We start from the raw sequence: 10876 nt of genomic DNA on the forward strand, positions 1-10876 counted from the left end.
AGCATCCCACCTACATTGCCTTGGTCTTGCTTACTACCACATTATGGCCAAAAAGTATTCAATTAGGTTGAGACTATTCATTTGGAGATATCCACAATCATTTGGAAACCACGGGCATCATGTAATCTTGAGCCTTAGAGTCAAACTTGAAACCATGTAGAGAAAACCCACAACCCAAGGCAACCCTACCTCCCTATTGATCTTAGGGACACTCAAAATTGCCCAATAAATGTGGTTAGAATTATTTTTTTGTCTTTAACCCTATTTATGTAAGTTCCATTCTTTCTCATTAGAAATAAATTCATGTAAAACACATTTTTTTGTCTTTAACCCTATTTATGTAAGTTCCATTCTTTCTCATTAGAAATAAATTCATGTAAAACATAAATTCAACATAAGTTGGTCAATAAGTTTGACTTCAAAACTACAATTTTGAATCCTAATAAAAATATCATAATTTATATTAGCATGGAAAAAAAGTAGAAGAGAAAAAGTCTACTAGTGATTAGATTATCCATATTTTAAAAAGTAGAGAAATGGCTTAATCAATTTAGGATTTAAATGGAATTCTTCAGTCTTGGAAAGTTATAAGAAAGAATATAGACCAGGTGGGTACTTTTCCTGATATTTTCTCATCTGCCTCGGCTAACAATCATTCAAAGGGCTACTGGAGGTAGAAGGGTAGAGAGGTAGATGCTCATATGCTCATTCATGATTAATAAGAGTTATTTTCACAGTTCTGTATTGAGTGTGACAGCACGAAATTGAATCTGCGCCGTTCTTTCAATAGCTTTTCCCCATTTCATTTAAAACCAAAATGTCTTGTTTCAGAAATCTGAGTCAACATTAGAAAGCCGCTGCTAAAATCACGTCCAACTACTCCCAAAATCTGGCAAAACTTCATCTTAATTTCCTTCCATCTACCCTTCTTCAAACCAGGAAACACCACCAGATGCTGTTTCTGTATATATAGAGAGTGTGGACGACTGTTTTTTTTGTATAACTAGCCACTGCATTAAATTTCGTCTCAAAGAAAGCAAGAAAACAACCCAAGATGTCGGCCACAGCACCAGTTAACGGCAATGCTGCCGCAAAGACGACCGTCTGCGTAACTGGAGCGGCAGGATTTATGGCATCCTGGCTCGTCAAGCGCTTGCTTGAAAAGGGCTACACAGTGCACGCCACAGCACGTGACCCAGGTTCGAATCCCGCTCAATCCTTTTTGATAAAACCATTTCGCTTTAGGTCGACCCAGGTTCGAATCCCCATTCAATCCTTTTAATGAGACGATTTATTTTTCGGTCGACTTAGAGGCTCGAATCCCATTCCTGTCATTTCAATTTCCAGTAACATTTCTTTCAGCTATCTAAAAAATATTAATAAAATTTTCGATAATTTTGCAGAGAACAAGGCCAAAGTGGCGCACCTGCTCAGCCTTACCGGCGCCGATGAAAGGCTGAAGCTTTTCAGAGGAGAACTTTCAGAAGATGGCAGCTTCGACGCCGCTATCGCTGGCTGCGACGGGGTTTTCCATGTGGCGACTCCTACAGAGTTTGCCCCAAAAGATCCTCAGGTGACATAATAGACCTACTCTTAAATATATAAAGCTAGCAAGTCGAACTACCCTTTTTGATAAGTATCCTCTGTAACCTGCAAATAAATGTGTATTTTGCATACCTAATCTAAAATATTTAATCTAGCAAGTTGAATTAACCCTAATCTTCTGTCTGTTAGCTGCAAATAAATGTATGTTCCAGAAGGATTTTATTGACCTAATCTTAAATATTTAAGCTAGCAAGTTGAATCCATCCTAAGCTTTTCTGTTACCTGCAAAAATGGATTATATTGATCTAATGTAAAATATTTAAGCACTTTTCATTCACCTTCATGTTTTCTGTTTCCTGCACAGAAGGATTTTATTGACCTAATCTAAAATATCTTAGTTAATGTTTCATTAACCCTGATTTTTCTGTTGCCGGCAAATAAATGTGTTACAGAAGTTTTTAATTAACCTGATCTAATATATTTAAGCAAACAAGTTTAATTAACCCTGATATTTTCTGTTATATGCAATAAATGTGCGTTATAAAATTTATAGAAGGATTTTATTGATCTAATCTAAAATATTTAAACTAGCCATATTCTTCAGCCCTGAATCTTTCTGTTGCCTGTAAATAAATGTGTTAAAGAAGAATTTTATTGACCTAATCTGACATATTTAATCAAACAAGTTTCATTAACCCTTATTTTTCTGTAACCTCCAGTTAAATTTCTGTGTATTTGATTGACCTGATTTTAAATTTATAAAGCAATGAAGCTGAATCAGCCCTAATTTTTTCAATAACCTGCGAGCGAATTTGTGTGTTACAGAAGGATTTAATCGACCCGGCGATCGACGGGACCATAAATGTTCTCAAGGCGTGCAGTAAGGCGAAAACCGTAAAGCGCGTGGTGGTCACGTCGTCAGCTGCATCAGTTTCCATTAACGAATCTTCCGAGCAGAATCAGTACATCGACGAGTCTTGCTGGTCAGATATCGATTTCCTTCAGAGCCAAAAACCCCCTGCTTGGGTAAACATATAAACCCTACTCTCCAAGAAATTTCTATTTTATACGCTAAACCTTTTGGGGTTTTTTCACCTTTTGATATGATGGTTGTGCTTAGGATCATTATCATGGAGTTCGCAGATCGTCTCATTCTTTAGGTTAACTTTTATGTGCTTTATCTCCATGCATGATATGGTGGTTTGGTTTATACTAGTGTATCATAGAGTTTGCCAATTATCTTTTTCTATTTAATTTTTTTTTAACTTTTAGTATCTTGCATTACTATAAAGTTTTTGGGTTATAATATTACATTATTGATTTCAATAATCGTCTCTTTTAAGTATTATGAAAGGAAAAGAGAAATTCTTAGTTTTAAAATGTAAAACTTGTAAGTTCTTTGAGATCGTTTTCTTCATTTTTAGTGTAGTGATTAGGTTCATAATATAGCATCATTGAGCTCATCAAACATCCTCTTATTTAGACTAAGAGTATTTGGGGTCTTGTCCTTCACTTTTAGTATGATAGTTTGGCTCATAATATTGCATCATTGAATTCCCTTTCATTGACCACTTTTTTCAATAGGTTACATTGTTTAAGTACACTTTCAAAAGTGACATTAGATGAGTACACTTTAATTTTTTATAATTTTAAGATATTTTAAAATATGGCACTAATATAAGTCATTTGTATTTTGATGTCATTTAATTTGAATTATCCAAAAACATGTCAATAATTAAAGTTATTATACTTCTATGTTTACTTTTTAGAGTTTTTGTGAGAATTACAAAAGCTTATTTTTAAGTAACACTTTTCTAGAATATTGTCATATATTTGTGATTTTTTTTATAGGCATACCCAGTATCCAAAACACTAGCTGAGCAAGCTGCTTGGCAGTATGTAAAGGAGCACAATTTGGACATGGTCACCATCATCCCTGTGTTGATTGTGGGGCCTTCCTTGACACCCATGGTGCCTTCCAGCTGTCAACTTGCCCTTAGCCTACTTACAGGAAACCCCCAATTTATTGGAGGCATGAAGGGAATGCAAATGGTATCAGGATCTATTTCCTTGGTACATGTGGACGATGTTTGTAGTGCTCAACTATTCCTTATGGAGAATCCTAATGCCCAAGGAAGGTATATTTGTTGCCCTATTAACACAAGTGTTCCACAATTGGCAGAGTACTTGGCTAAGCGTTATCCTCAATACAATGTTCCTACAAAGTGAGTATATCCCAACATTTATGGATTGTTTACATTAATACACTTCATTAAAGGTTATTCAACATTTAACATTTTGTCTTATTTTTGTCAGGATTGAAGATGTGCCTTCCACACCTAAGGTGAACATCTCATCTAAGAAATTGGTGGAGAGTGGCTTCACTTTTCAATTTGGGATTGATGAAATTTATGATCATACCATTGAGTACTTCAAAACTAAGGGTGTGCTAGCTTAGGTACTACAGTTGCTCACTTAAATACCACACTTTCTAAGTGTTTTTCTCCTTTTCAGAATATATTGCTCATACGATATGTGGACCAAAATGAGCATTTTTTTCGAAGCCAAAAGACAACATGCTTTTACGTAGTATCATGATTAATAAACACATGACTATAATATATGTATGTGTCCCATTAGTGTAATACCTTAAATAGGCATTGTTTGCCTTTGTAAGAAGCAAGGTACAATATCTACTTCAATTTATAGATAGTTGATGTTTAATTGACGTTTATTTGGAACAATAAATTACATGTTTTTATTTAAGTTTAAATTAAATCTTATATTTAATATATGTTTTAATATAGTGCATTTTCTCTTTGTTTTAGATAGCTCATTATATTATCATATTAAAACAATAATCTCAATTTAAATGTAATCATATTTTTAAACCATTTTTTCAAATTTACTTATATCAATTATCAAGTGAAGTCTAAACTCAACTATAATGTCCAACAAACTATTGAAGAACATTTATTAATAACTTTTATTAGATTCATTGTTATTTCAATAAAACACATCAAAAATATTCGAAACATTTAATTAAAGGGTATAAAAAGTTAGGAATTTATTCTAAATGAATATCTTGTTACTTTTGTTACATTGTATTAATAATTGATTTTTTCAAAATTTAATGTATAATACAACACAATGTTAAAATACCATAATTAAGTTTTCTTACCAATATTAATTTGTAGAATACTTATTATAATCAAACATTAAAAAGTAGATATTCTCTTATTCATCGTGATTATTTTTCATTGTAAAATGCACATTTGTTTGTAAATATGTGTTTATTATATATAAATAAAACTACAAACTTTCAAAATAGTTTATATGGTTTTTTAAAATAAAAAAATAATATGAGATAGCTAATTATTTAAAATTTGAATATATTTTTAAGTTGAAATAAATTTTATAAAATATGAAATATGATAATTAACACTATCTACATGGATAGTTTTTGTACTTGGAGATATAAGAATTATACAAACCATAATTATTCAATTTTCTTGTAAACAAAAAATAGAGATTGACAATAGTAATTTGAAGAAGTTTAAGAATACAAAATGTGAAACAATAAGGCAATAACTTGTTAGAGTGAAAATTCAAACCCTTAGGTTGGTGTGAAATGAAACTTGAGCTACATTTAAACTTAGCTTTATATTACTAGAGTTGGGTTAGAAAAAATATGATGGGGACACAACCCAAGCACAGAATGGACACAATAGGAAAGGGAAAACTTTATTAACTATGAAAATATGGTAGTACACTTAGTACAGAGAAAATAGACTCTAAAACATGCCCTATGGGCTTACAATAGCATAAATTTGGAGATAATTTCTTCTCCCAGTACCTTCTCTCAAACTCCACTCCGAACTGCCTTTTACAATGCCAAAAATGTTCTTAAATAGACCCCAAAGGGTTAAGGATTAGGAATACATTCTAGAAAGTGCTAGTTGGCATCCACCACCAAAATGGAAGGCTCCAAAAGTCACTTTAGAAGTTAGTACAAAATTAGAAGAATCCAGAAATGGTAGCCGAACTTTCAGGAGGCATAACTTTTGAATCGTAGCTCCGATCGACGAACCGTTTACATTTCTGAAAAGCTCTCAGAGTGCTCTATAGCCCTATGGACAAGCTTTTCTTGTCTCCCATTTTTCGGCCCTGTATGAGGTCATTTAATGCCTCAAACCTGATTTTGAAGCATTCTTAGGAGGTCTCCAGAAATCGAAAAATTGTGATAACTTTCAAACTGTGCAGCCTCTTGATTTGATTCTTTTCTTGGAATGTTCTAAATTACAATTTTAATCCTCCCTCCAATTCACACCTTCTGATTCACAATAGTTATGGCTCAATTACATAGTCCTATTTTTTCGGCATTTACACGTATCCCAAGGTGCTTAAATACTCTAACCCAAAACGCTAATAGTGGAATTGTGAGACTTGAAACCTTTATTTGACCCAAATGGGTATCCAGAAATGAAAACACATGAAATAGAAACTATGTCTAGATACATTTTTTTTTGGGTGACACAGGATTGCCCTTATACCTCTAGATGCTCCTGCATTAGACACCCATAGTAGATTGAAAAGTGACCCTATCACTTTATGGATGGTAGAGGAAATCCCAAATGGGAAACCTTAGCTGCTGATATCCAAGTTGAGTCCTTTATCGGTCATCCTTTCCACTTAACCAAATACTCTTCATACTACCTATTGCTGGTACTCCTACCCACACGACTATCCAGAATCTCTTCAATCTCCTCCTTCTTAGATGCAGGAATTGGACATGGCTCTAACATCAACTCCTCATCTACACCATCATCATGATAGTCTATTAAGTCTACAATGTTGAAGATAGGAGAAATGTGAATTCCATCTGGCAACTCCACCTCATATGCATTTCTTGAGTCATGTTTCTTCAAAATTTTGCAGGGGCCAAATTTCTTCATCTTTAGCTTGTTGTAAGTACCTACTAGAAATCTTTCTTTTCTTAAGTGTACCATGACTAGATCCCCTACTTGGAATTCCTTATGTCTTCTCCTTTGATTAGCCCTAGCTTTATACTATTGATTCATCTTGATAATGTGTGTCTGAACCTCCTCATGTAGGCGCTTGATATGTTTAGCAAACTCTTTTGCTTTAGCACTTTTCCTCTCCCCTTGCTCCATCTTCCTCAATTTTGGTGTAGTCCTTGGGCTACTTCCATATACACTTTGGAATGGTGATTTACTAGTACTCCTATTTATAGAGTTATTGTAAGAAAATTCTACTTGTGGTAGAATCAAATCCCATCCCTTGGGCTTATCCCCAACTAAACATCTCAGCAAATTGCCTAGACTTTTGTTTACCACTTCTATCTAGCCATTAGTCTGCGGATGATGTGTGGAACTGAATTTCAAGTCTGTTCTCAACTTCTTCCACAATGTTCTCCAGAAATACCCCACAAATTTAGTGTCTCTGTCAGAAACTATACTCTTTGGGAGGCCATGCAATCTTACCACCTCTCTGAAAAACAAGTCTGCAATATGGACAACATCATGAGTTTTATGGCATGGAATGAAATGTGCCATTTTGGAGAACCTATCAACCACCACAAATATTGAGTCATTACCCCTTTATGTCCTCGACAATCCAAGAACAAAATCCATACTCATGTCCTCCCGTGGCTTTGATGGAATAGACAATGGTTGATAAAGTCTAGTATTGTGACTAAATCCGTTGGCCACTTGACAAACCTAACAACTCTATACAAACTTCTTCACATCCTATGAAATCTGAGGTCAAAAATAATGTTCTCTAAGAATGGCAATGGTCTTGTCTTGACCAAAATGTCCCTCCATCCCTCCACTGTGTTTCTCCTTAATCGGATTTTCCCTCATGGAACTCCTTGGAATGCACAATTGACTGCCTTTGAACAACATACCATCTTGAATCAGATAGTCTAACCACTTAGTTCTGTCTACAGCAACAGGTTCTTTACAAGCTTTCCATGCCTTAGCCAAACTAGGATCCTCAAGGTACAGATTCTTGAGTTCATCAAACCCAACTACTTCAACTTGCATTACTGTAAGCAACAATTGCCTCCTACTTAATGCATCCATAACCCTGTTAGATTTTCCACTTCTATGCTTCAACACAAATGTATAGCTCTACAAGAACTCTACCCACTTCATATGCCTCTGGTTCAATTTACCTTGGCTATTCATATACTATAATGCCTGGTGATCAGTATATAAAACAAATTCCTTTGGCAATAAATAATGCCTCCATTTCTTTAAGGCCTTAACTATTGCATAGAACTCTTGATCATAAATAGAATACTTCTTTTTCGCATCATTCAATTTTTCACTAAAATATGCAATAGGCTTACCTTCTTGGCTTAATATAGCTCCAATAGCGTTGCCACTAGCATCACAATCCACTTGGAACACCTTGCTAAAATCAGGAAGTGCCAACACAGGTTGTTCTGTCACCCTCTTCTTCAGCAATTCAAAACTTCGCATAGTTGTCGCAGTCCATTTGAACTCTTTTCTATCCCCTCTTATTGTGTCAGTTAGGGGTGCACATATGCCACTAAAATTCTTAATGAACTTCTTGTAGAAACTAACCAAACCATGAAATGATCTCACCTTAGTAGCAGACCTTGGAGTAGGGCATTCCAAGATGGCTTTTACCTTCTCAAGATCCATTTTGAGACCTTCAGGTGACACAACAAACCCCAGCTAGACTAACTCTTTTTTAGCAAAGCTACACTTCTTCAGATTAAGTAACAATTTCTCTTCCCTCAACCTTTCAAGGACACTACGAATATGCAATAAATGTTCTTCCAAAGTCTTGCTGAAAATTAAAATATCATCCAAATAGACAATAACAAATTTTCCCAAGAACTTCTTAAGTACCTCATTCATAAGCCGCATGAAGGTGCTTGGGGCATTCGTCAATCCAAAGGGCATGAATAGCCACTCATAAAGACCCTCCTTGGTCTTGAAGGCAGTTTTCTACTCATCTCCTTCTCGTATCCATATTTGGTGATAGCCACTCTTGAGTTCTATCTTTGTGAAGTACTGAGCTCCACTCAAGCAGTCCATAAGATCATCCATGCTTGGCAAAAGAAATCGATACTTGATGGTTATCCTATTTATAGCTCGAGACTCCATACACATTCTCCACTCTCCATCCTTCTTTGGTGCCAGTACTGCAGGTACTGGACATGGACTTGGGCTCTCTTGAATCAAACCCTTCCTCAATAGCTCCTGAACCTGTCTGTTTAGCTCGTCAGTTTTAGTAGGAGTCATCCTATGAGCAGCCTTGTTAGGCAAACTAGCTCTAGGGATTAAATCTATTTGATGACTGATTTGCCTTCCTGGTGGCAATCCTTCTAGAACATTATCAGAAATGATATCTCCAAACTCACTTAATAAATTTGAAACTTCAAGTGGTATTTCACTACTACCTTCCTTATCTTTTCTAGGAATCAAAGCATACCTTCCTTATCTTTTCTAGGAATCAAAGGATAGCACATATGTTGATGTTTCATGCCATCTAAAAACTTTCTTCCATCAACAAGACAGATCCTAGGACTGTTGCATACCTTTTCACCTTCCTTTACCATGGGCTTCAATTTGTGGCAAACTCCATCCTTTGTCAGAGAGTATGTGTTTGCATGACCATCATGTACTACATGTCTATCAAACTACCATGCTCTTCCCAACAATAGATGGCAGACATCTATTGGAATAATATCACAGAGAACTTCATCATGGTAACTCCCAATTTTGAACTTCACTAAACATTGTTCACTTACTGGGACCTTATGATCATCCTTTACCCAAGTGGTCCGATAGGGATGGGGGTGTTTCTCCCTCTTGAGCTTCAACTTAGAGACCATCTCTTCTGACACCAAGTTGTCAGTGCTACCACCATCAATGATCACATCACAACATTTATTCTCACATTTGCACCTAGTATGAAATAGACTCCTCCTTTTTTCCCAGTTCAATCTCACCACTTAGTAGAACCCTTTCATTTACTAAAGTCTCTCCTCTTTCTACATCCTCTGAATGTGATGACTGTACATCCTCATCCACATGAGCAACCCTAACTTGGCCCTCAGCTCTCCTATCTGTCCTTCCTTGTCGTTGAGGGCATTCAAAGGCACGATGACCTTGTTCATTGCAATGAAAACAGGTACCACAGAAATCTCCTCTTCCTGAACCTTGTCCACATCCTCTACCTCTTCCTCTCTGATCTCCAATGTTTTGATCATGGGAGTGGTTGAAATTCCCATTCCTCTGCTTCCTGCTAGTAACCACATCTTCATTTTTCTTTTGGGTCTCATTTCGACCTCCAGATGACCTACCACAGCCCCTTCCTCCTTGACCACACCCTCTTTGTCTCCCTTCAAACCTTTTATTTAGCTTCTTTTCAACTCGTAGGGAAAACTGGTATGCCTCTTCAACGATGGTCATTCTTACCAGACTTAATTCCTCCTGGATGCTAGGTCGTAACCCACTGATATAATGAGCAACCTTCTCCTTATTTGCTTATGCATGCCCTACTCTAATTAGAAGTCGGTAAAACTCCTCCGTATATTCCTGGACTGATTTTCTTGCTTTCTTTAACCCATGCATCTTCTTAAACAAATCAAGCTCGTAATCAACAGGAATGAACTGCTTCTTTAGTTTGTCCACCATGCGATCCCACCTTGTGATCTTCTCCTTCCATTTTCTATTTCTTTCCAATTGAACCTCTTGCCACCAAATTTTGGCATGGCCTTTCAATTTGGCCTTTGCAAACTTAACCCTATTTGGATCTTTGATATCCTCATACTCAAAGTACTCTTCTATTTCATTGATCCAATCAATCAACTCATCTGGTTTCAGATTTCCTGAAAATATGCCCACATCAATTGTAGGTCTTTTCCCAAACATAGTAATGGCCCTAAAAAGCCTCTCCTCTGCCTGATTCAGAACTTCCCCTTGTAGTCCAATTGCTTCTTCATTTTCATCCTCACTTTCGTCACCTGCGGCAACATTTGTTCCTCTACGGAGCTCCTCCTACAACGCTTGAACTTGCCTTTGGAGGGCTCTAACCTCCTCAGGATTAATAGCTCCATCCCTTCCACCACACTCTCTTCGTGGAGGCATCTTCTTAACTCAAACCCACAACCACACAGTCTTGGTGCAAATTGCATCACAGTTGGTGCTCTGTCTACACACTTAGGAAAACTTGCTCTAATACCACTTGATGGGGACACAACCCAAGCATAGAATGGACAAAATAAGAAAGAAAAAATTTTATTAACTACTAAAATATGCTATTACAT

The 10876-nt window shown here is 36.2% G+C and overlaps 1 protein-coding gene across 1 annotated transcript; it reads left to right on the plus strand.

The window, feature by feature from the left end:
• The first annotated feature begins 997 nt into the window (after positions 1-997).
• Positions 998-4293, plus strand: LOC149553577 (putative anthocyanidin reductase). Its single transcript, XM_089788978.1, has 5 exons — positions 998-1199; positions 1404-1573; positions 2371-2571; positions 3397-3770; positions 3862-4293. Exons 1-5 carry the CDS (start codon positions 1055-1057, stop codon positions 4001-4003), a joined length of 1032 nt encoding a protein of 343 aa, XP_089645104.1. The 5' UTR covers positions 998-1054; the 3' UTR covers positions 4004-4293.
• Positions 4294-10876: the final 6583 nt, after the last annotated feature.

This window comes from Cupressus sempervirens, chromosome 6 (genome assembly GCF_028749045.1).
Source record: "Cupressus sempervirens isolate cs-2001-9-10 chromosome 6, ASM2874904v1, whole genome shotgun sequence".
In the NCBI taxonomy this organism is placed as follows: Eukaryota; Viridiplantae; Streptophyta; class Pinopsida; order Cupressales; family Cupressaceae; genus Cupressus; species Cupressus sempervirens.

What these genes read in the sequence shown, in the direction of transcription:
- LOC149553577 (XM_089788978.1), top strand. Translation starts at nt 1,055, where the DNA reads ATGTCGGCCACAGCACCAGTTAACGGCAATGCTGCCGCAAAGACGACC. An exon ending in CGCCACAGCACGTGACCCAG is followed by an intron (nt 1,200 to 1,403) that starts GTTCGAATCCCG and finishes ATAATTTTGCAG; the next exon opens with AGAACAAGGCCAAAGTGGCG. An exon ending in GCCAAAAACCCCCTGCTTGG is followed by an intron (nt 2,572 to 3,396) that starts GTAAACATATAA and finishes TTTTTTTTATAG; the next exon opens with GCATACCCAGTATCCAAAAC.